General features: G+C 44.3%; 2 protein-coding genes across 4 annotated transcripts in view; both read right to left on the reverse strand.

The window, feature by feature from the left end:
• LOC115201752 (zinc transporter ZIP9) overlaps positions 1 to 26157 on the reverse strand; it is a 218055-nt gene that overhangs the window by 29633 nt on the left and 162265 nt on the right. The window lies entirely within an intron of this gene.
• Positions 1 to 26157, reverse strand: part of LOC115201751 (transforming acidic coiled-coil-containing protein 2) — a 45775-nt gene that overhangs the window by 3308 nt on the left and 16310 nt on the right. For 2 of the 3 annotated variants that reach the window (XM_029765632.1, XM_029765631.1), the window contains exons 11-15: positions 23180 to 23233; positions 11620 to 11784; positions 11339 to 11415; positions 5278 to 5321; positions 1202 to 1210 (exon numbers count right to left, since the gene is read on the reverse strand). In XM_029765632.1, the coding sequence (XP_029621492.1) occupies positions 1202 to 1210; positions 5278 to 5321; positions 11339 to 11415; positions 11620 to 11784; positions 23180 to 23233 (349 nt within the window). The remainder of the gene's footprint in view (positions 1 to 1201; positions 1211 to 5277; positions 5322 to 11338; positions 11416 to 11619; positions 11785 to 23179; positions 23234 to 26157) is intronic. The other variant, XM_029765633.1, reaches the window with a different exon arrangement.

A 26157-nucleotide genomic window follows, 5' to 3' on the forward strand; every position in this document is an offset into this window, starting at 1 on the left:
ACAAACACTGAACGATGAGCGAAATGAACGAGGCCCAAAAGAGACTTCAGGGAAGAGCAACGAACTGACAGAGTATTGGAATGTTATGATTCTCTCCCCCCTTTAAACTCATAGTCATTGTTTAACTTAAAATCCAACGTGTGTGTGTGTGTGTGTGTGTGTGTGTGTGTGTACTTGTTTTCCTACATTATCAGCACCCCAATGTCCTAACATTTCACCTTAATGTCCTGAAAAGGTAGAAAAACAATAACTTTGATAAGTCAGGACTTTTTACCTGGGAGCCAGAAATCTTTCTGATTGAGAGGAGGTCAAATACTTATTTCCCTCATTAAAATGCAAATCAATTTATAACATTTTTGACATGCGTTTTTCTGGATTTTTTTGTTGTTATTCTGTCTCTCACTGTTCAAATAAACCTACCATTAAAATTATAGACTGATCATCTCTTTGTCAGTGGGAAAACTGACAAAATCAGCAGGGGATCGAATACTTTTTTCCCCTCACTGTATATACTTCAGTGGAAGAAGAAACTGAAGCGCGATTAGCCTTAATGGTGGGAGTGGTCTGAGTGGGGAGGGGAAAACTGAAAACTAGCTGTTATTGGCAGAGAGGTTTGGAACTCTCTTTCTTATTGGTTAATTAACTAATTTACCACCTGGTGATGTCACCAGGCAGGCCAAAACTCCATCTCATCAAGACAGGCGGACATTTCTGGCTATCTTTTCAAACAGCTATTACACTAAAATTACATTATCATAATTTTCATAATTTCACAGTATTATCCCAACCTCACAGTGTTGAAATATATATAAAACTCACATTTGTGAGTGAAAGGAGACTTTAAAGGGTCCTGCTTTACATGATATCCCATGACAGAAAGGCTCCTTTAAAAAAATCTGGTCCTGTGCATTGTAGAAACTAATTATGGTATAGTACCACCAGTTTCCTGACAAAGAAATGTTGAAAGACAACAAACAATGTAAAGACAAATGTCACTAGACGAAGAGAGTTCTCTCTCTCTCTCTCTCTCTCTCTCTCTCTCTCTCTCACTCTCTCTCTCTCTCACTCTCTCTCTCTCTCTCTCTCTCTCTCTCTCTCTCACTCTCTCTCTCTCTCTCTCACTCTCTCTCTCTCACTCTTTAACAGACGGATGTGATCTGAAGACACAAACATCTAACGGGGTAGACTCCTCGATACTCACCTGGCAGCCCTGTTAGAGAGAGTTTATACAATAGGAACAGGCCGAAATGGGGAGCAGAAACACAAAATAAGGGGTCGTGTTATAAATCAAGCTGGGAAGGTGCTGGACACATGAGTTGGGATCAATTCCATTTCAACAGAAATTCCAAATTTCAAAATGTGGCTCATAATTGAGGAGCGTTGGAATAGGAATTTCAACTTACTTCATGAATTGACTGAATTGAAATGGAATTGACTCCGACCCTGCCAGACATGTGAGAGAGCCGTATCCGTGTGTTAGAAGAAAAAAACAATGCATCGCTCCTTCACAGTGTTGTACAGGGTTGGGGTCGGTTCCATTTCAATACTGTCCATTCATGAGTAACCTGAAATTACAATTCTAATTCCATTTATTTTCTCATAGAGAAGAATTCAGGGAAATTGGAATTTGAATTTCTGTTTACTTCCTGAATTGACTGTATGGATAATGGAGTAGACCCCTCCCCTGGTGCTGTATGGATAATAGGATTAAATCATCAAGTAGCACAAATCAGAGCAGAGCTTCAGAAATGTCCAGAGGTGGAAAGGGAGAAATGAACGAGAGTAGCGAGATAAACAGGACAAATAGCGAGTCTTGTGGGTTTGATGTGGAATGGAAAAGTGAGGCTGGAGAGCGTAATAAGACGTATTTATATAATACAACAAATACAAATTGAAGGGTGAAAGCTTTTGATGCATTAGTTCAAAACACAGTTTACGTCAATAGCAGATACAGATTCAGTATTTAAATTTGACAAAATAATGAATTGGGCACCGAAGATGTTTTGTCTTAACATACTGAACAGTTTGTGAGGTGAGGGAGAATGAACCAAATATTGATATAAATCCCCTGTGTTGTTAAGTCCCCTATTTAATGGACTTTGAGCGGTTCTGTACATGTTTCCGACTTATAATACAAAGCGTTGTGTGAATGTGGCAGGGTACAGATCGCTCTGTGAACGTGGCAGGGTACAGATCGCTCTGTGAACGTGGCAGGGTACAGAGCGCTCTGTGAACGTGGCAGGGTACAGAGCGCTCTGTGAACGTGGCAGGGTACAGAGCCATCTGTGAACGTGGCAGGGTACAGAGCCATCTGTGAACGTGGCAGGGTACAGATCCCTCTGTGAACGTGGCAGGGTACAGATCCCTCTGTGAACGTGGCAGGGTACAGAGCGCTCTGTGAACGTGGCAGGGTACAGAGTCATCTGTGAACGTGGCAGGGTACAGATCCCTCTGAACGTGGCAGGGTACAGATCCCTCTGTGAACGTGGCAGGGTACAGAGCCCTCTGTGAACGTGGCAGGGTACAGAGCGCTCTGTGAACGTGGCAGGGTACAGATCGCTCTGTGAACGTGGCAGGGTACAGAGCGTTGTGTGAACGTGGCAGGGTACAGAGCGCTCTGTGAACGTGGCAGGGTACAGAGCGCTCTGTGAACGTGGCAGGGTACTGAGCCCTCTGTGAACGTGGCAGGGTACAGAGCGCTCTGTGAACGTGGCAGGGTACAGATCGCTCTGTGAACGTGGCAGGGTACAGATCGCTCTGTGAACGTGGCAGGGTACAGATCGCTCTGTGAACGTGGCAGGGTACAGATCGCTCTGTGAACGTGGCAGGGTACAGAGCGCTCTGTGAACGTGGCAGGGTACAGAGCGCTCTGTGAACGTGGCAGGGTACAGAGCCATCTGTGAACGTGGCAGGGTACAGAGCCATCTGTGAACGTGGCAGGGTACAGATCCCTCTGTGAACGTGGCAGGGTACAGATCCCTCTGTGAACGTGGCAGGGTACAGAGCGCTCTGTGAACGTGGCAGGGTACAGAGTCATCTGTGAACGTGGCAGGGTACAGATCCCTCTGAACGTGGCAGGGTACAGATCCCTCTGTGAACGTGGCAGGGTACAGAGCGCTCTGTGAACGTGGCAGGGTACAGAGCCCTCTGTGAACGTGGCAGGGTACAGAGCGCTCTGTGAACGTGGCAGGGTACAGATCGCTCTGTGAACGTGGCAGGGTACAGAGCGTTGTGTGAACGTGGCAGGGTACAGAGCGCTCTGTGAACGTGGCAGGGTACAGAGCGCTCTGTGAACGTGGCAGGGTACTGAGCCCTCTGTGAACGTGGCAGGGTACAGAGCGCTCTGTGAACGTGGCAGGGTACAGATCGCTCTGTGAACGTGGCAGGGTACAGATCGCTCTGTGAACGTGGCAGGGTACAGATCGCTCTGTGAACGTGGCAGGGTACAGAGCGCTCTGTGAACGTAGCAGGGTACAGAGCCCTCTGTGAACGTGGAAGGGTACAGAGCGCTCTGTGAACGTGGCAGGGTACAGAGCCCTCTGAACGTGGCAGGGTACAGAGCGCTCTGTGAACGTGGCAGGGTACAGATTGCTCTGTGAACGTGGCAGGGTACAGAGCGCTCTGTGAACGTGGCAGGGTACAGATCGCTCTGTGAACGTGGCAGGGTACAGAGCCCTCTGTGAACGTGGCAGGGTACAGATCGCTCTGTGAACGTGGCAGGGTACAGATCGCTCTGTGAACGTGGCAGGGTACAGATCGCTCTGTGAACGTGGCAGGGTACAGATCCCTCTGTGAACGTGGCAGGGTACAGAGCGCTCTGTGAACGTGGCAGGGTACAGAGCATTGTGTGAATGTGGCAGGGTACAGAGCGCTCTGTGAACGTGGCAGGGTACAGAGCGCTCTGTGAACGTGGCAGGGTACAGAGCGTTGTGTGAACGTGGCAGGGTACAAAGCTCTGTGAACGTGGCAGGGTACAGAGCGCTCTGTGAACGTGGCAGGGTACAGAGCGCTCTGTGAACGTGGCAGGGTACAGAGCATTGTGTGAACGTGGAAGGGTACAGATCGCTCTGTGAACGTGGCAGGGTACAAAGCGCTTTGTGAACATGGCAGGGTACAGAGCGCTCTGTGAACGTGGCAGGGTACAAAGCCATCTGTGAACGTGGCAGGGTACAAAGTGCTTTGTGAACGTGGCAGGGTACAGATCGCTCTGTGAACGTGGCAGGGTACAAAGCCCTCTGTGAACGTGGAAGAGTTCAGTATCTTGTAGAATCTCCATCAGCGTCTGCTTTCCGCTACCAGTCTGTCAGCTGACGAATGTCAGGTTTCACACCTGACATTTGCATAGGGAGTAACGTGTCACATTTTCTGGCCTATCCAGACAAAGACTCAATTTGATCTCCCTCTGATTGACGGAGCCCAGCCTGGGAGACAGACGGCATGTGAAAAGGGGAGAGAGTCTTGCGATTTCAACAATTGTGTTCTCAGCCTGATTTTAGAGCTCTCGACATGAATAAATCCCAAAAATAATTTTGTAGAATTGAAACAAAACCACTTTCTCTTGATTGTACAGGGACGAAATCGCTTTGTGTGTAAAGCTGAAGTTGTAACATGCCTGCAGACATTCAAACGGTGTCTCTGAATCGCTCAAAGAAAGCTAAGCAGAAAAATGCTCCGTGGTCAGTTATATGAAATGGGGCCAATTTTGTACTGTCGCTAAATATGATAACATTTTTTTTTTTAATTACATTTTAGTCATTTAGCAGACACTCTTATCCAGAGCAACTTACAGTAGTGAATGCATACATTTCATACATATTTTTTTTTCGAACTGGTCCCCCCGTGGGAATCGAACCCACAACCCTGGTGTTGCAACCACCATGCTCTACCAACTGAGCCACACGGGACCATAATATCGATTTTAAAGTTATAAGTAAGGTGAAATCTTATAGTAAGTCGTTAATAATTTGATTGTTACTATATTTAGAAAGTATTTCAGTCATTCAAGCCCTTTTCCCTCCACTTTTGTTGAATAGGAAAAATATTATATATGATTATTTATATTTTAATAATTTTTGTACTATGTACTTTTTTTGTTCTCAAAAGTGACAACACCTCAGCAATGTATTTATATTTTAATCCAGAATAGTGAGTTGTTTATGGCCCTCTCATGTCAAATAATTACATTGGATATGTTAATTTAGGCACAAATCAAAATTTTGCCATAACGTTCAAGACAATAATTGTAAAGCGTGTATTAAAACTACTAAAATTACTCACCAATCATCTGTGCAATGGTCTTCTCATACTCTGACACGATTCTCCTATGAACCACAAACCACAAAGATTAATTGATAAAAACATATTTTTTTTTTTTTACAAATATTCAACACTTTGTTTCATTAACATGAGGCATAGCATGTTTCTGAAAGATACTTATGAGTTCTTGGTTAATATGTGTAATGCAGGTGTCAAAACACTAGTCGTTGTTTTTCTTTGCACAGTGTTATCACTCAAAAGTAGGGCTGGTACAACTACTGTATAACCGATAGTTACGGATCAAGACTGACATGAAAATATAATAACCGTCAAAATATATTTATACATGTACACACAAACAGAATTACAGTTGAAGTTGGTAGTTTACATACACTTAGGTTGGAGTCATTACAATTTGTTTTTCAACCACTCCACAAATTTCTTGTTAACAAACTATAGTTTTGGCAAGTCGGTTAGGACATCTACTTTGTGCATGACACAAGTAATTTTTCCAACAATTGTTTACAGACAGATTATTTCACTTATATTTCAATGTATCAATTCCAGTGGGTCTGAAGGTTACATACACTAAGTTGACTGTGCCTTTAAACAGCTTGGAAAATTCCAGAAAATGATGTCATGGCTTTAGAAGCTTCTGATAGGCTAATTGACATAATTTGTGTCAATTGGAGGTGTATCTGTGGATGTATTTCAAGCCCTACCTTCAAACTTTGCTTGACATCATGGGAAAATCAAAAGAAATCAGCCAAGACTTCAGAAAAAACATTGTAGACCTCCACAAGTCTAATTCATCCTTGGGAGCAATTTCCAAACGCCTGAAGGTACCACGTTCATCTGTACAAACAATAGTACGCAAGTATAAACACCATGGGACCACGCAGCCGTCATACCGCTCAGGAAGGAGACGCGTTCTGTCTCCTAGAGATGAACGTACTTTGGTGCGAAAAGTGCAAATCAATCCCAGAACAACAGCAAAGGACCTTGTGAAGATCCTGGAGGAAACAGGTACAAAAGTATCTATATCCACAGTAAAACGAGTCGTATATCGACATAACCTGAAAGGCCACTCAGCAAGGAAGAAGCCACTGCTCCAAAACCGCCATAAAAAAAGCCAGACTACAGTTTGCAAATGCAGATGGGGACAAAGATGTACTTTTTGGAGAAATGTCCTCTGGTCTGATGAAACAAAAATGTAATTGTTTGGCCATAATGACCATTGTTATGTTTGGAGGAAAAGGGGGGAGGGGCTTGCAAGCTGAAGAACACCATCCCAACCGTGAAGCATGGAGTGGCAGCATCATGTTGTGGGGGTGCTTTGCTGTAGGAGGGACTTGTGCACTTCACAAAATAGATGGCATCATGAGGCAGGAAAATTATGTGGATATATTGAAGCCAAATCTCAAGACATCAGTCAGGAAGTTAAAGCTTGGTCGCAAATTTTATTTATTTATTTAACCAGGTAAGTTGACTGAGAACACATTCTCATTTACAGCAACAACCTGGGGAATAGTTACAGGGGAGAGGGGATGAATGAGCCAATTGTAAGCTGGGGATGATTAGGTGGCTGTGATGGTATGAAGGCCAGATTGGGAATTTAGGAGGTGCCTCCTACTGGCCCTCCAACACCACTTCCAGCAGCATCTGGTCTCCCATCCAGGGACCAACCCTGCTTAGCTTCAGAAGCAAGCCAGCAGTGGGATGCAGGGTGGTATGCTGCTGACCAGGACCAACCCTGCTTAGCTTCAGAAGCAAACCAGCAGTGGGATACAGAGTGGTCTGCTGCTGGCAGAATGGGTCTTCCAAATGGACAATGACCCCAAGCATACTTCCAAAGTTCTGGCAAAATGGCTTAAGGACAACAAAGTCAAGGTATTGGAGTGGCCATCACAAAGCCCTGACCTCAATCCCATAGAAAATTTGTGGGCAGAACTGAAAAAGTGTGTGCGAGCAAGGAGACCTACAAACCTGACTCATTTACACCAGCTCTGTCAGGATGAATGGGCCAAAATTCACCCAACTTATTGTGGGAAGCTTGTGGAAGGCTACCCCAAACGTTTGACCCAAGTTAAACAATTTAAAGGCAATGCTACCAAATACTAATTCAGTGTATGTAACCTTCTGACCCACTGGGAATGTGATGAAAGAAATAAAGCTGAAATAAATCATTCTCTCTACTATTATTCTGACATTTCACATTCTTAAAATAAAGTGGTGATTGAAGAAGTGACTCTGGGATGCTGGCCTTCTAGGCAGAGTTGCAAAGAAAAAGCCATATCTCAGACTGGCCAACAAAAAGAAAATATGAAGATGGGCAAAAGAACACAGACACTGGACAGAGGAACTCTGCCTAGAAGGCCAGCATCCCGGAGTCACCTCTTCACTATTGACGTTGAGACAGGTGTTTTGTGGGTACTATTTAATGAAGCTGTCAGTTGAGGACTTGTCTGTTTCTCAAACTAGAGAACCAGGGCCTCCCACTCGTCTTTCTATTCTGGTTAGAGCCAGTTTGCTCTGTTCTGTGAAGGAAGTAGTACACAGCGTTGTACGAGATCTTCAGTTTCTTGCCAATTTCTCACATGAAATAGCCTTCATTTCTCAAAACAAGAATAGACTGAATTTCAGAAGAAAGTACTTTGTTTCTGGCCATTTTGAGCCTGTAATCGAACCCACAAATGCTGATGCTCCAGACACTCAACTAGTCTAGAGAAGGCCAGTTTTATTGCTTCTTTAATCAGCACAACAGTTTTCAGCTGTTCTAACATAATTGCAAAAGGGTTTTCTAATGATCAATTAGCCTTTTAAAATTATAAACTTGGATTAGCTAACACAACGTGCCATTGGAACACAGGAGTGATGGTTGCTGATAATGGGCCTCTGTACACCTATGTAGATATTCCATAAAATCTAGAATAGTCATTTACAACATTAACAATGTCTACACTGTATTTCTGATCAATTTGATGTTATTTTAACAGACAAAAGATTAGCTTTTCTTTCAAAAACAAGGACATTTCTAAGTGACCCCAAACTTTTGAACTGTAGTGTATATAACATTTTAAATGAACAGCTGACTGAAGAAAGGACGGCCGTGAATTTGTGCGGTGGAGTCAGTTTGTGGACTCTTAACAATGAGATTTGTTACTGAAACAAGGTGTTGTAGCAAATAATTAATGGAATGGGTTTGAAACCCTGGAAATTTGACAGCGGTGGAAAAAGGACTCAATTGTCATACTTGAGTAAAAGTAAAGATACCCTTAATAGAAAATGACTCAAGTAAAAGTGAAAGTCACCCAGTAAAATACTACTTGAGTAAAAGTCTAAAAGTATTTGGTTTTAAATATAATGAAGAATCAAAAGTACATTTAATTTCTAAAATGTACTTAAGTATCAAAAGTAAAAGTATAAACCATTTCAAATTCCGTATACCAGGCGGCACAATTTCTTCCTTAGTTTTTATTTACGGATAGCCAGGGGCACTCTACAACACTCAGACATCATTTACAAACAAATAATGTGTGTTTAGTGAGTCCTCCAGATCAGAGGCAGTAGGGATGACCAGGGATGTTCTCTGTTTAGTGAGTCCTCCAGATCAGAGGCAGTAGGGATGACCAGGGATGTTCTCTGTTTAGTGAGTCCTCCAGATAAGAGGCAGTAGGGATGACCAGGGATGTTCTCTGTTTAGTGAGTCCTCCAGATCAGAGGCAGTAGGGATGACCAGGGATGTTCTCTGTTTAATGAGTCCTCCAGATCAGAGGCAGTAGAGATGACCAGGGATGTTCTCTGTTTAGTGAGTCCTCCAGATCAGAGGCAGTAGGGATGACCAGGGATGTTCTCTGTTTAGTGAGTCCTCCAGATCAGAGGCAGTAGGGATGACCAGGGATGTTCTCTGTTTAGTGAGTCCTCCAGATAAGAGGCAGTAGGGATGACCAGGGATGTTCTCTGTTTAGTGAGTCCTCCAGATCAGAGGCAGTAGAGATGACCAGGGATGTTCTCTGTTTAGTGAGTCCTCCAGATCAGAGGCAGTAGGGATGACCAGGGATGTTCTCTGTTTAGTGAGTCCTCCAGATCAGAGACAGTAGGGATGACCAGGGATGTTCTCTGTTTAGTGAGTCCTCCAGATAAGAGGCAGTAGGGATGACCAGGGATGTTCTCTGTTTAGTGAGTCCTCCAGATCAGAGGCAGTAGAGATGACCAGGGATGTTCTCTGTTTAGTGAGTCCTCCAGATCAGAGGCAGTAGGGATGACCAGGGATGTTCTCTGTTTAGTGAGTCCTCCAGATCAGAGACAGTAGGGATGACCAGGGATGTTCTCTGTTTAGTGAGTCCTCCAGATAAGAGGCAGTAGGGATGACCAGGGATGTTCTCTTGATAAGTGTGTGAATTGGAGCATTTTTCTGTGAAAATGTAACGAGTAATTTTGGGTGTCAGGGAAAATGTAGTAAAAAATATTTTCTTTAGGAATGTAGTGAAGTAAAAGTAAAAGTTGTCAAAAATATACATAGTAAAGTACACATAACCCCAAAAAACTAATTAAGTAGTACTTTAAAGTATTTTTACTTAAATACTTTACACCACTGCAATTTGACTGGTAAACTCATGGGGACACTGGCAATGGCCGCCTGGTATTGTGATGCAATAATTTCCACGGTAATGTAGAATGTTCATTCAAATGATGTTCACTGATGTGGAACACGCAATGGAATGTATTTTTGTTATGTCAGTTGAGTTCAATCAACAAATCACAGCACATATTGATGGGTACACTTCCTGCTTTTACTTCCTGCTTTGTTCCTATGGGTACACTTGCAATGGTTTCCAGTCTACCCATTAAGCCATTGTAGACTTGAATGGGGGACGCCCATTTTAATTCATTCTATTTTTATAACAGCACTTTGCAGTCAGGAGCGGATAAAAGGAGCATTTAACTGCTATTCAAACAGTTATTATGGACACCAGCTCTAATTGGCTGGCCAATTACCGTCATCCAAAATTCCATGACAGTCACATCCCTACCCACAAAAGTGAGTTGGACGAGGCTAACTTAAGACCTCTTCAGGTATCTGCTTAAATCTTCCACTGCTTTTTTGGGGGGGGTGAGATGAGGGCAATAGAAGGGAAGCTCCTAAATGCTTGTTTTGGGGCGAGATGAGGGCAATAGAAGAGAGGCTCCTAAATGCTTGTTTTGGGGTGAGATGAGGGCAATAGAAGAGAGGCTCCTAAATGCTTGTTTTGGGGTGAGATGAGGGCAACAGAAGGAATGCAGATGCCAAGAAAGAAAACAAGTAGCATGATGCAGAAACTATAGTATTTACAAAGACTGCATATACTGTAAGTAGGAGCAGATCAGCCTATAGTTTACATAACATTAGGACACAAAACTGCAATGCGTTTGGACTACAAGAGTCTTTTTCAGACAGCTTTGTTTTGGTATTGCCGGATAGAGAGGTAAGCGAGTGGATTAGCTGTACCTCTGCTCTTAGCTACTTAACTCTCCTTATCGTAAGGGCCAATCAGCCTAATGAAATAAGTCCCCTTGGATAATCTTAACTACACTCTTACAAATAAACAGTGATATCTACAACCTAAAAGGGTTCTTTTGATGTCCCCATAGGAGAACCCTTTGAAGAACCCCCTTTTTTGGTTCCAGGTAGAACCCTTTTGGAAAGCATGTAGAACCCTTTCCATCGAGGGTTCTACGTGGATCCTAAAAGGGTTCTTCCTGGAACCCAAATGGGTTCTACCTGGAACAAAAAAGGGTTATCTTATGGGGGACATTTGAAGAAACCTTTTTACTAAGAGCGTAGACTCTCCTGGCTAGATGGACCCCACCACCACTCTACACCAACCTGACTGTTGTCATAGTAACGTGACTGACTGTTGTCATGGTAACGTGACTGACTTTTGTCGTGGTAGCGTAACTGCCTGTTGTCAAGGTAACGTGACCGACTGTTGTCCAGGTAACGTGACCGACTGTTGTCCAGGTAACGTGACCGACTGTTGTCAAGGTAACGTGACCGACTGTTGTCAAGGTAACGTGACCGACTGACAGTTGATCATCTCACCTCATCTCCAGCACTTCCTGTCGACTGTCCTCGTACTTCCTCTGCCACTCCAGTACCTCCTTCTCCTTGGACACGATCTGAAAGGGAGGAAGAGAAAACTTTATTAGGTGCAGTTCATGTACACAGAAGAAAAACTATGAAGGGATCAGTCTGTATAAAGTAAACATTTCTATGAATATGACTACTACTGAATGCCAAGCTGTTCCTCCAATACAGTAACATTCCTATAATGGATATGAATTTGATAGTAGTGAGTGGTGCGGTTGCGGGTAGAGGGGCACCTCTTCTCGTGCGATGCCCAGAGAGTAATCTAGGTCTTTGGGTAGGTACGGGCTCTCCCTCTCCCTCTCCCCGTCTCCGTAGCCCGCCGTCCGGGTGTAAAGGGAACTCTTAGTCACCATGCTGTCCCTGTCCACTGTTGATGACATCACTTCTCTGTCTCTCTGCTGCCCAGGTCAAGCATCAGGGAAGAGGAAGAGGAGGATGGGGGGGGGGGAGAGACAGGTACAGACAGTTAGTTAGGTATCTGGTTGATCTAATGGTGGGTTCTGGTAGCTTTCCCAAAATCCCCAGGTTTTTCCAGAAATCCCAGTGGGAAGATTCCAGGGAATCAGCAGGGAATGTGCAGGACATCTGGAATCCTTCAACCAGGATTTCTGTAAAAAAACAAAACTGGGAAAGTTACCTGCAATTTTAAAACCCTACAGACAACATAATACACTCTTTATAGGATCCTGAACTAAACCAAACCACCATGCAATATCGTATTGGATCAGAAAGATGCCCCACACCACAGCCAAACTCTATATGCAAAATGAGGCAGCCTCTGCATTGATGGTAGATACCAAGTGGGATCCTTGGGACTTCCCTACTCTAAACCTAACCTTAACCCCTACCCTAACCTTTGCCTAACCCTAACCCCTACCCTACCCTAAACCTAACCCTAACCCCCACCCTAAACTTAACCTTAACGTTAACCATAACCTTTACCTAAACCTTACTTTAACTGTTTGAAATGTGAACTTCAATGGGGTTACATCAGAGTTATACGTCCCAAGGATCCCTCTTAGATTTTTCCCTGCAATGATGCTCCTGGAGATTTGAGCAGCTGGTAGCAACATAAGCAGTCGTCAATCCCAGAGCTGTGGCCCTGTGATTGGCTGAAGCTGCAACAGCTTGGCCGTGATTGGGTCCAGGCAGGGGAAAGAGGCGGTATTGCTGGGGGAGGGATAGAAATAGGTTAGCAGATAGGGTTGTGGTGGTTTGCCGGTAATTGACTGTTAATTAACATCAACACATTTAGAATCTCCTGGCTTCCACACACAGCCTACAAGCCACTGATGAAGACCTTTGGAACATCTACATTATAATAAGTAGAATAAATGCATGTAATATATCCTACACCTTCACAATAAATCCCTTATTTATTTTAGACAGGTCTAAAGAAGCATGATATGAAGAAAACTTAGTCTATTTCAGAAGGACATAATAGCATACTCTGAGTTGTCCTTATGTTAGGTCTTGATCTGGTTCTATGCTATATGGCTGTGGGCTACGCTAGTTCATTTAGCAGGTCCTGATGTGGCTGTGCCATATGGCTGTGGGGCTACACTAGTTCATTTAGCAGGTCCTGATCTAGTTCTATGCCATATGGCTGTGGGCTACACTAGTTCATTTAGCAGACTAGATTAGTTTATAATTCCATGGCATTATTTTATGGTATGAAGAATACAATTGAACAAAGCTGAATAAAACAGAAAGGATATTTTCTCCAAAGGATTTGAGAGAGTGCAAGCGGCTATTCTGTGTTGAGCATTTAACAAAGAAAAAGTTATTTATGTAACTTTAGTTGTGATACAAACGTTGGGCTATATGTTTAGATGTGTAATATATTATAAGGCTGCATGATGAGACTCTAATGATGATTTGAATAAAGTTGCATGAAAGGCATGAGCTCTGTTCTGTTTTTTTTTGCGCAGGCTGTACACACTTCATCAGTCTCTCATTCACAATTTGACAAGCACTTGATAATGCCTCGAATTTCCCAGTAGCATCCCTTTAGTGTGGCCGCAATGCCTTCTAAAAAAATAATCCATGCCTTTTGCGGCCAGTGGTTGTTGTGCCCTTGGGCTGAATATAATAATTAGAATTCCCTTCTCCCGGCTGTGTGCTCCGAAGCACCTCTCACTCACATGGCTCTCAGATATCTCAATTCTTATTAGCCAATGCCCGTTAACCTCTCTAGGGTAGGGGGCAGTATTTTCACATCCAGATAAAAAACGTACCCGATTTAATCTGGTTATTACTACTGCCCAGAAACTAGAATATGCATATAATTGTTTGATTTGGATAGAAAACAACCTAAAGTTTCTAAAACTGTTTGAATGGTGTCTGTGAGTATAACAGAACTCATATGGCAGGCCAAAACCTGAGAAGATTCCAAACAGGAAGTGCCCTCTCTGACCATTTCTTGGCCTTCTACACTCTCTTTATTGAAAACTGAGGATCTCTGCTGTAACGTGACACTTCCTACGGCTCCCATAGGCTCTCAGAAGGCGACAGAACGCCAGAATGATGACTTTGGTGTCCCAGGCTGAAAAACAGTAGCGCATTTGGTAAGTGGTCGATCTGAGAACAATGAGACGGGGGCGCGCGTGCATGTGAAGAGTCCATTTTAGATTTTGAGTCTTTGAACGAAAACAGGGTTTCCCGGTCGGAATATCATCGCTTTTTTACGAGAAAAATCGCATAAAAATTTATTTTAAACAGCGTTTGACATGCTTCGAAGCACGGTAATGAAATATTTAGAATTTTTTTGTCACGATACGCGTCCGCGCGTCACCGTTCGGATAGTGTCTTGAACGCAAGAACAGAGGATATTTGAACATAACTATGGATTATTTTGAACCAAAACAACATTTGTGGAAGAAGTAGAAGTCCTGGGAGTGCATTCTGACGAAGAACAGCAAAGGTAATCCAATTTTTCTTATAGTAAATCTGAGTTTGGTGAGTGCCAAACTTGGTGTGTGTCAAAATAGCTAGCCCGTGATAGCGAGCTATCTACTCAGAATATTGCAAAATGTGCTTTTGCCGAAAAGCTATTTTAAAATCGGACACCGCGATTGCATAAAGGAGTTCTGTATCTATAATTCTTAAAATAATTGTTATGTTTTTTGTGAACGTTTATCGTGAGTAATTTAGTAAATTCACCAGAAGTTTGCGGTGGGTATGCTAGTTCTGAACGCACATGCTAATGTAAAAAGCTGGTTTTTGATATAAATATGAACTTGATTGAACAAAACATGCATGTATTGTATATCATAATGTCCTAGGAGTGTCATCTGATGAAGATCATCAAAGGTTAGTGCTGCATTTAGCTGTGGTTTTGTTTTTTGTGACATTATATGCTAGCTTGAAAAATGGGTGTCTGATTATTTCTGGCTGGGTACTCTGCTGACATAATCTGTTTTGTTTTCGTTGTAAAGCCTTTTTGAAATCGGACAGTGTGGTTAGATTAATGAGAATATTGTCTTTAAAATGCTGTAAAATAGTCATATGTTTGAGAAATTGAAGTAATAGCATTTCTAAGGTATTTGAATAACGCGCCACGGGATTCCACTGGCTGTTGAGTAGGTGGGACGATTTGGTGCCACCTACCCTAGAGAGGTTAGAGTGTGTGTGTTAGAGTGTGTGTGTGTGTGTGTGTGTTATAGTGTGTGTTAGAATGTGTGTGTGTTATAGTGTGTGTGTGTGTGTGTGTTATAGTGTGTGTGTGTGTGTGTGTGTGTGTGTGTGTGTGTGTGTGTGTGTGTGTGTGTGTGTGTGTGTGTGTGTGTTAGTGTCGTCCCACATACCCTAGAGAGGTTAAGTAATCGGGTCTTTCTCACAGGCTACAAGTGAAGACACATTTGGGATGCAACTGCGCGCGTCCTTACCGGATTCCGAGGCGCATATTGAAAAAGTTGGAAGAACTGTCCACATTGACTTTTCAGTCAGCCAACAAGATGAGTAGGCCTAACGAACAGCAAAAGCACTGGCCTATATCAATCTACCCCATAGTACAAAAGTCGACCTATTCTATAGGTCAACTCGTCCTTCTGTGCGAGAAATAAATATTCCAAACACACGCCTGGGACAGTTGTGGGATGCGATAGATTACAAATTAATACAACCAATAAAATAAAACTTTAAAATCAATGAGGATGATGCAACAGATGAGACCATTTAGCTTAAAATGTTGATAAACAATAAGGCCATTTTTTTTAACATTATAAGCTCAGCAATGCGCACAAGGCTGTAGGCTATAAGCACGAATGTTCCACAATGCAATCAATTAGCGGGTTAACAGCATTCTTAAAAGTGACCGCAAATGCGATTTATGCATTATAAAGTTGCAATTTTTTTGTTGTGGTGAAAATTATCTTTGCCGAATTTGAAACTCACGCACTTCGTATGTACGCCAGTTAGACTCTACATCCCTTGTAAAGCGGATTAATGTGTTCATTTTATGAAGAAGTAAGTTGCGATACTTTAGTTGTGATACAAACCTTATCGAAAAATATATAGACCTATGGGCTAGGTTACATGAGGTGTGAGACTATGATGTGAAAAAGTCGTGACAAAAAAAGGCATGAGCTGTTTCTTGTCTTACTGCACACAAGCTGGGCATCATTCACAAGTGGCAGGACAATATTGTCACCCATTAGACTATTCTTGTTTTAATCTTGTCTTGACATGTACTAAATAATATATATGTGTGAAATTTGTTTTGATTTAGAATGGACTATTATCATGCACCTGTATCGAAACAGGGAGAGGGGGAGGGGAAACATGTCATCTATGCACTTAAATAGTGAATGGAGGAGGCTTTTCTGGTGGTTCAGAGTATAGTAGGCCTAGCCTATAGAAAGCTGATGGGATCCTCTTCTTTTTAATAGAGGCCATCAAAATTATTTTTTCTCACACAATTACATAGCCTATAGAAATGTTGCGCAATGTGGGCTCTCATGAAGTGTTTGATTCGATTTTTGGTTACAGATGCATTGGTGGGCCTCCCGAGTGGCACATCGGTCTAAGGCACTGCATCTCAGTGCTAGAGGCGTCACTACAGACCCTGGTTCGATTCCAGGCTGTATCACAACCGGGCCGTTATTGGGAGTCTCATAGGGCGGCGCACAATTGGTCCAGCGTCATCCGGGTTAGGATTTGGCCGGAGTAAACCGTCAATATAAATAAGAATTTTTAACTGACTTGCCTAGTTAAATAAAGGTAAAATATAATAAATGTTATTCATCATAACTCATGTTACTGCTCACATCACAATGTGAGAGGAAGTTGATCATATTTTTATTAGGTGTAAACGATCCCGTGAAAACACTTCCTTTCCTTTTCTAACATGGAACCAGTTTTAAAGTATTAAATCCAACTTCCTTAAGTAGTGTATGTCTCCACTGCCCACAGGTCAGGGTATCTGACAGGGTTTACCATAGAACATACGTTCCGTAGTGATTGGCCTCTACGGCAAAGCATCTGCAGGTCATCAGAAAACAAAAAAAAAATCCAACATGACCATAACTGTAATAAAGAAACGACAACTCCAGTCACCTGAAATATCTGAACATAGAATCCAACCCGGGATCTGATTACGATATGACTAACTACTAACTTTATTGACCCCCCCCCCCCCAACCCCAACCCCACAAACAGCCTTGAATGGTTTAATCCTCCCTATGGGGGATAAGAGGATGAGTTGATTGAATTGGGGCCTCATGGGGGTGTAGGGGATTTACAGCCCCACTAATATAGTAGTCCCATAGAGAGGTGTTGGGTCTACCTGTCCGTTTTATTGCTTCTTTAATCAGTACAACAGTGTTTCAGCTGTTCTAACATAATTGCAAAAGGGTTTTCTAATGATCAATTAGCCTTTTAAAATGATAAACTTGGATTAGCTAACACAACGTGCCGTTGGAACACAGGAGTGATGGTTGCTGATAATGGGCCTCTGTACGCCTATGTAGATATTCCATTAAAAAATCTGCCATTTCCAGCTACAATAGTCATTTACAACATTAACAATGTCTACACTGTATTTGTGATCAATTTGATGTTATTTTAGTACAGTAGTGTAGGGCTCTGGTCTAAAGTAGTGCACTATATAGGGCTCTGGTCTAAAGTAGTGCACTATATAGGGCTCTGGTCTAAAGTAGTGCACTATACAGGGCTCTGGTCTATAGTAGTGCACTATATAGGGCTCTGGTCTATAGTAGTGCCTTATATAGGGCTCTGGTCTATAGTAGTGCACTATATAGGGCTCTGGTCTATAGTAGTGCACTATACAGGGCTCTGGTCTAAAGTAGTGCACTATACAGGGCTCTGGTCTATAGTAGTGCACTATATAGGGCTCTGGTCTAAAGTAGTGCACTATACAGGGCTCTGGTCTATAGTAGTGCACTATATAGGGCTCTGGTCTATAGTAGTGCACTATATAGGGCTCTGGTCTATAGTAGTGCACTATACAGGGCTCTGGTCTATAGTAGTGCACTATACAGGGCTCTGGTCTATAGTAGTGCACTATACAGAGCTCTGGTCTATAGTAGTGCACTATACAGGGCTCTGGTCTAAAGTAGTGCACTATATAAGGTCTGGTCTAAAGTAGTGCACTATATAGGGTCTGGTCTAAAGTAGTGCACTATATAGGGTCTGGTCTAAAGTAGTGCACTATATAGGGTCTGGTCTAAAGTAGTGCACTATATAGGGTCTGGTCTAAAGTAGTGCACTATATAGGGTCTGGTCTAAAGTAGTGCACTATATAGGGTCTGGTCTAAAGTAGTGCACTATATAGGGTCTGGTCTAAAGTAGTGCACTATACAGGGCTCTGGTCTATAGTAGTGCACTATACAGGGCTCTGGTCTAAAGTAGTGCACTATACAGGTGTCATGACTGTCCTGATCAGGTCAGGGTACAGGAGACCACCACCCTACAGATTATCTCCCAAACCCCCAACAGAGGAGGAGAGATCTAGGGGTCTGAAGATGTGGGGGTTTTATGACACCTCACGCCCATAATAAAACTTAGGCCACAGAGAAATTCCTTTGTCCTAACAATGGAGAACTGGCCTCAGAACATTAAACATGCAATAAAGGGACTTTGGAACAATGGTTTCCGTCAGCCACAATGGTGGTTATGACGAAAAGTGGAATATTAAAATGTATGTAACTTTTGTATTTGTTTTTAAAGGTTAAGAGATGACGTTATTATGAAAACATTGTACCTTTAAGAGTTTTCCCAGTATATGCCTGATGTTTATACATTGTACGCTGTTTGGAAAATATCCAAATCAAACAGAATGTTTTGGTAAAGATGAAATGTGAAGTTAGTGTCTAAAATCGGATTTTTAGCCAAATCTAAGCCTTGCCCCCTTTACTTGGTCCGCCCAGAGAATTGCCCTAAAGGCGGTTACACCCACTTCTGACCCGAGGGTATAAGACAGGAGAGTGAAGAATTAACATAGGAGACTATTGACCCCAAGCTGCAGCTAAGGTCTAACAAAGTCGACGAACCCCAAAACGAAACACAAGGTTGAAGACAAAGAAATATTTTTCTACACGAGCTACGGACGAGTAGCTGTGTCTAAGCGGGTGAATTCAAGCCGAACCACCCAGCCTCCACTCTCCATTGAATCGTGGTATCGACACCATTCGAGCCGAAGCTGTGAGCTCTGAGCTACAGAGCTGTCTGTCCTCAGAAGACCCCTTTCCGATCAAGGGTGAGGATCAGACCACTTAGCCAAGAAGGACACTGACATCGTGAGGACAACCAGAGAGTTGCGCCGGAGAATTGCGTCATTTAGAAGCCTAAACGACCCACGCGGAGCTTCCCACCTGAGACCTCCAACACGTAATTACATCATTATGTTCTGACCCATAAGAGCGGCAGTTCGGGGCGAGGCTAGTTAAATAAGCATGGCTGACAAATGAACCCAAATGTATATTTCTCTCGTGTACTTCCTTTATTTCTCTCTCTTTAAAATCCCCATTTTGGGTAACAAGCGCCATAGTGTGTTGGCCCGTTATACTAAGTCCTAATCAATAGCTAGACTGTGTTTTGTGTATGTGCATTTTTATCATCATTTTAGCTTGCTAGTAAATAAATAATCAACTAAGATTGGTGTGGTAAATTCAGTGGTAAAGCCCGGGTCCGTGCAGATTCCCGGATTGTACGACGTTCAGATTATGAGACTGTAGAGGAAATTGATTAATTTAGCGACTGTTGTAATCGATATTCTGATATCCTTTGAGTTAATTTGGGAAATAGAAACTCAATCAAAACAATGTTCCCATGGTGCCCCAGGTTAATGAGTTAATAATTGCTTGATTCATTGCTTAATTCATTTAGTCACGCAATTATAAACCGTTAATCATTCGATGAGCAGCAGTCGTCACATTAACTAATACAACGTCACGACACAGGGCTCTGGTCTATAGTAGTGCACTATACAGGGCTCTGGTCTATAGTAGTGCACTATACAGAGCTCTGGTCTATAGTAGTGCACTATACAGGGCTCTGGTCTATAGTAGTGCACTATACAGGGCTCTGGTCTATAGTAGTGCACTATATAGGGCTCTGGTCTATAGTAGTGCACTATACAGGGCTCTGGTCTATAGTAGTGCACTATATAGGGCTCTGGTCTATAGTAGTGCACTATACAGGGCTCTGGTCTATAGTAGTGCACTATACAGGGCTCTGGTCTATAGTAGTGCACTATATAGGGCCCTGGTCTAAAGTAGTGCACTATATAGGGTCTGGTCTAAAGTAGTGCACTATATAGGGCTCTGGTCTATAGTAGTGCCTTATATAGGGTCTGGTCTAAAGTAGTGCACTATACAGGGCTCTGGTCTATAGTAGTGCACTATACAGGGCTCTGGTCTATAGTAGTGCACTATACAGGGCTCTGGTCTAAAGTAGTGCACTATATAGGGTCTGGTCTATAGTAGTGCACTATATAGGGTCTGGTCTAAAGTAGTGCACTATATAGGGTCTGGTCTAAAGTAGTGCACTATACAGGGCTCTGGTCTAAAGTAGTGCACTATATAGGGTCTGGTCTAAAGTAGTGCACTATATAGGGTCTGGTCTAAAGTAGTGCACTATATAGGGTCTGGTCTAAAGTAGTGCACTATACAGGGCTCTGGTCTAAAGTAGTGCACTATATAGGGTCTGGTCTAAAGTAGTGCACTATATAGGGTCTGGTCTATAGTAGTGCACTATATAGGGCTCTGGTCTATAGTAGTGCACTATATAGGGCTCTGCCAGGTCTTTATCTCAGTGCTAGTCATTATGACATAAAGCTTTGTTCTGCCAGGTAAGATACATACAGGAAAACTGTTTTATCCTCCCTCCACCTCCCTTCCTCCCTCCCTCTACCTCCCTCCCTCTCCCTCCCTCTACCTCCCTCTACCTCCCTCCCTCCCTCTCCCTCCCTCCCCCCACCTCCCTCCCTTCCTCTACCTCCCTCCCTCCCTTCCTCTACCTCCCTCTACCTCCCTCTACCTCCCTCTACCTCCCTCTCCCTCCCTTCCTCTCCCTCCTTCCCTCCCTCTACCTCCCTCCCTCCCTCCCTCTACCTCCCTCCCTCTCCCTCCCTCCCTCTACCTCCCTCCCTCTCCCTCCCTTCCTCTACCTCCCTCCCTCTACCTCCCTCCCTCTCCCTCCCTCCCTCTCCCTCCCTTCCTCTACCTCCCTCCCTCTACCTCCCTCCCTCTACCTCCCTCCCTTCCTCTCCCTCCCTTCCTCTACCTCCCTCCCTCCCTCTCCCTCCCTCCCTCTCCCTCCCTCCCTCTCACCATGAAGCCAACAGGTTACAGTAAAATAAGACAAGCGTATGTCAGGGTAAGATACTTTACATACAGGTAAGCCTTCAGCCAATAGAGGCAGGCTATCCCGGATGGTAGCTTTACATACAGGTAAGCCTTCAGCCAATAGAGGCAGGCTATCCCGGATGGTAGCTTTACATACAGGTAAGCCTTCAGCCAATAGAGGCAGGCTATCCTGGATGGTAGCTTTACATACAGGTAAGCCTTCAGCCAATAGAGGCAGGCTATCCCAGATGGTGGCTTTACATACAGGTAAGCCTTCAGCCAATAGATACAGGCTATCCCGGATGGTAGCTTTACATACAGGTAAGCCTTCAGCCAATAGAGGCAGGCTATCCCGGATGGTAGCTTTACATACAGGTAAGCCTTCAGCCAATAGAGGCAGGCTATCCCGGATGGTAGCTTTACATACAGGTAAGCCTTCAGCCAATAGAGGCAGGCTATCCCAGATGGTGGCTTTACATACAGGTAAGCCTTCAGCCAATAACAAACCAGACACATTAGTGACGGGGGACTGGGATGGGCTGGGAACAACAGAAGAGAAGAGAAGAGAAGATTTTGAGGAAAAGAGAGAAGAGAGAAGGGAGGACCTTAAGGATGTGGAGAAAGAGAGAGAGAGAGAAGAAGAGAGAGAGGGGGGTGAGAGGGAGATGGAGAGAGAGAGAGAGATTGAAGAAGTCCATGTTACAGACCTTTTAGATAGAAGTGGATGGGATCTAGTTCTGGCTCTAGCTGGATCAGGGCAGTAGGGGAACAGGGCAGTAGGGGAACAGGGCAGTAGGTGAACAGTGACGAGGGGGTAACGGCAGTAGGGGAACAGGGCAGTAGAGGAACAGTGACGAGGGGGTAACAGGGCAGTAGAGGAACAGTGAGGAGGGGGTAACAGGGCAGTGGGGGAATAGTGACGAGGGGGTAACAGGGCAGTAGGGGAACAGGGCAGTAGGGGAACAGTGACGAGGGGGTAACAGGGCAGTAGAGGAACAGTGAGGAGGGGGTAACAGGGCAGTGGGGGAATAGTGACGAGGGGGTAACAGGGCAGTAGGGGAACAGGGCAGTAGGGGGACAGTGACGAGGGGGTAACAGGGAAGTAGGGGAACAGGGCAGTAGGGAAACAGTGACGAGGGGGTAACAGGGCAGTAGGGGAACAGTGACGAGGGGGTAACAGGGCAGTAGGGGAACAGTGACGAGGGGGTAACAGGGCAGTAGGGGAACAGGGCAGTAGGGAAACAGTGACGAGGGGGGTAACTGGGCAGTAGGGGAACAGGGCAGTAGGGAAACAGTGACGAGGGGGTAACAGGGCAGTAGGGGAACAGTGACGAGGGGGTAACAGGGCAGTAGGGGAACAGTGACGAGGGGGTAACAGGGCAGTAGGGGAACAGGGCAGTAGGGAAACAGTGACGAGGGGGTAACAGGGCAGTAGGGGAACAGTGACGAGGGGGTAACAGGGCAGTAGGGGAACAGTGACGAGGGGGTAACAGGGCAGTAGGGAAACAGTGACGAGGGGGTAACAGGGCGGGCAGTAGGATAACAGTGACGAGGGGGTAACAGGGCAGTAGGGGAACAGTGACGAGGGGGTAACGGGGCAGTAGGGGAACAGTGAGGAGGGGGTAACAGGGCAGTAGGGGAACAGGGCAGTAGGGGAACAGTGAGAAGGGGGTAACAGGGCAGTAGGGGAACAGTGAGGAGGGGGTAACAGGGCAGTAGGGGAACAGTGAGGAGGGGGTAACGGGGCAGTAGAGGAACAGTGAGGAGGGGGTAACTGGGCAGTAGGGGAACAGTTACGAGGGGGTAACTGGGCAGTAGGGGAACAGTTACGAGGGGGTAACGGGGCAGTAGGGGAACAGTTACGAGGGGGTAACGGAGCAGTAGGGGAACAGTGAGGAGGGGGTAACGGGGCAGTAGGGGAACAGTGAGGAGGGGGTAACGGGGCAGTAGGGGAACAGTGAGGAGGGGGTGACATTTCTCCTCTTACTTTGGGTGAACTGAAGAGATTCCACCTGCGAGGGCTGGGCTTCTTGAGGAGGGACTGTGAAGTGAGGGTGGTGAAACATCAGACAGCATGAGACAGAGACGAGATGGGAGAATAGAGGAGGAGGAAGAACAGTGGGGAAGAGACATGGGAATAGACAGATGTCTTCTAAAGCCTCTTACAGCTCCTTAAGGATAGGGGGCAGAATTGACAATTTCGGAAAAAATATGTGCCCATATTAAACTGCCTCCTACTCAAACTCAGAAGCAAGGATATGCATATTATTAGTAGATTTGGATAGAAAACACTCTGAAGTTTCTAAAACTGTTTGAATGGTGTCTGTGAGTATAACAGAACTCATATGGCTGGCAAAAACCTGAGAAAAATCCTACCAGGAAGTGGATATCTGGATGCATGAGCTCTCTTCAAGTCGTTTCCTATTGAATACACAGTGACGTAGTAATAATTGTGCACTTCCTACTGCTTCCACTAGATGTCGACAGTCTTTACAAAGTTGTTTGAAGCTTCTACGATGAACAGAGACCGAATGACAAGGAGGGGAAGTTGTTGAGGCAGGGGGTGACATCACTTCTTGGAGCACGTTCATGAGAGTGGATCCTCCCGTTCCAAAACCTTTTTCAAGACACAGGAACCGTCCGGTTGAAATATTACTGAATCTTCACGTTCTGAAGGCCCTAAAGATTGATGTTTTACAACGTTTGACATGTTTGAACGAATGTAAATACAACTTTTTTTTACTTTTCGTCGGGACATCGTCCGTGCGCTTTCTACACATGGAGTAGCTTACTGGACGCGCGAACAACAAGGAGTTATTTGGACATAAATTATGGACTTTATCGAACAAAACAACATTTGTTGTGGACCTGGGATTCCTGGAAGTGCCTTCTGATGAAGATGATCAAAGGTAAGGGAATATTTCTAATGCAATGTATGATTTTAGATGACTCCAAGATGGCGGCTATCTGTATAGCCTAGTGTATTTTTCTGAGCGCAGTACTCAGATTATTGCAGAGTGCTTTCCTCGTGAAGCTTTTTTGAAATCTGTCACAGCGGTTGCATAAAGGAGATGTTCATCTATAATTCTTTGAATGACAGTTTAATTTTGTATCAATGTTTATGACAAGTATTTTTGTAAATTGTGGCGCTGATTCACCGGCAGTATTTGAGGGAAAATATTTTCTGAACGTCACACGCCGATGTAAAATGCTGTTTTTATATATCAATATGCATGTATTGTGTTTCATGATGTCCTAGGAGTGTCATCTGATGAAGATCGTCAAATGTTAGTGCTGCATTTAGCTGTGTTTTGGGTATTTGTGATGCATGCTAGTTGCTAGGAAAATGGCTGTGGTTGTTTTTGTCGGTGTACTCTCCTAACATAATCTAATGTTTTGCTTTCGCTGTAAAGCCTTTTTGAAATCGGACAACGTGGTTCGATTCAGGAGAAGTGCATCTATAAAATGGTGTAAAATAGTCCTATGTTTGAGAAACAGAAATCATTAGATTTGGTTTTGAATACGGCGCTCTGATTTTTTCGCTGGATGTTGATCCCGGTTACGGGATCCCGCGCGGCAAGAGGTTTTAAGAAACTCTTTGAAGAGGTCGGGTTTCAGGTCCTTTCGGGAAGACTCTGCTCTCCTAGCTTCAGGGGGAAGATGGACAGGGACTCTGCTCTCCTAGCTTTAGGGGGGAAGATGGACAGGGACTCTGCTGTCCTAGCTTCAGGGGGGTAGATGGACATGGACTCTGCTGTCCTAGCTTCAGGGGGGAGATGGACAGGGACTCTGCTGTCCTAGCTTCAGGGGGAGATGGACAGGGACTCTGCTGTCCTAGCTTCAGGGGGGGGAAGATGGACAGGGACTCTGCTGTCCTAGCTTCAGGGTGAAGCTGTGTCCACCATTGAGGTGCCAGGACAGAGAAGAGCTTGGACTGAGCTGAGAGGAAACTGACTTCCCATATGGGTGGGACGTCCAAGAGACCAGAGGTGGACCGTAGATTACTTTCAGGGTGATGAACCATCTAAAATCGAGTTGTGAAATCTTGCGCCTTGTCCAAACCTTAAACCAGGCATCAATGAACCTTTGTTGCGGACATTCAACCTGAAATGAGGTTAAGTGTTGACACTTGAGGAAACCTACCCAGCGGACCTCACATTCAGCACATCTGGTGTGACCCTGTGGTGTTCATCAATGTTGTTGTTGTTATTTACCAGAAAAACAACAGTTTCTCATCATAATGATGACTCCCATTTGATTGAGGAATGACAACAGATTGATGAGTAGGTTTGCAAAATCTAAATTACTTTTCCCCAAATTCACAAGTTTTCCAGAAATCAGTGTTGGAAGAGTCCTGGATTAAAGATACAACAAGCAGCTGGAAATCAGTGTTGGAAGAGTCCTGGATTAAAGATAGAATAAGCAGCTGGAAATCAGTGTTGGAAGAGTCCTGGATTAAAGATACAGGTGGAAATTCAGATTATTCCAAACAGAATTCCTGGAAAACCTGGGAATTTTGGTGAAAGTTACCGGAATTGTGCAACCCTAGGAATGAGTATAAAGTGAAGTTATCAGATGGTTACCGACCCAGGTGAAGTAAACGGTACCTCAATTCACCTTAGTGTTTATCGAAGCTTTTCCTTATCAGGCCAACAGGCAACATGCATGAATGGGTTTGATACAAAGCCAAGGAGAGAAAAGGCCCAGCGCTCTTTTTCCGCTGATTGGTTCAGGAAAGCTGGTGATTGGAATTCAGCGGTTAGGGGTCAAGGGTTACAGGTCAGGGGCTAGAGGCCGTGTTAGAGATGTTACATGGGGAAAATACAGGGAGAGGCAGCAGCAGTTGTTGTTATTGTTGAGTAACGGCCATGGGTTCTCACACACACACACACACACACACACACACACACACACACACACACACACACACACACACACACACACACACACACACACACACACACA

The sequence above is a fragment of the Salmo trutta genome, chromosome 10 (assembly GCF_901001165.1).
Source record: "Salmo trutta chromosome 10, fSalTru1.1, whole genome shotgun sequence".
Lineage (NCBI taxonomy): Eukaryota > Metazoa > Chordata > Actinopteri > Salmoniformes > Salmonidae > Salmo > Salmo trutta.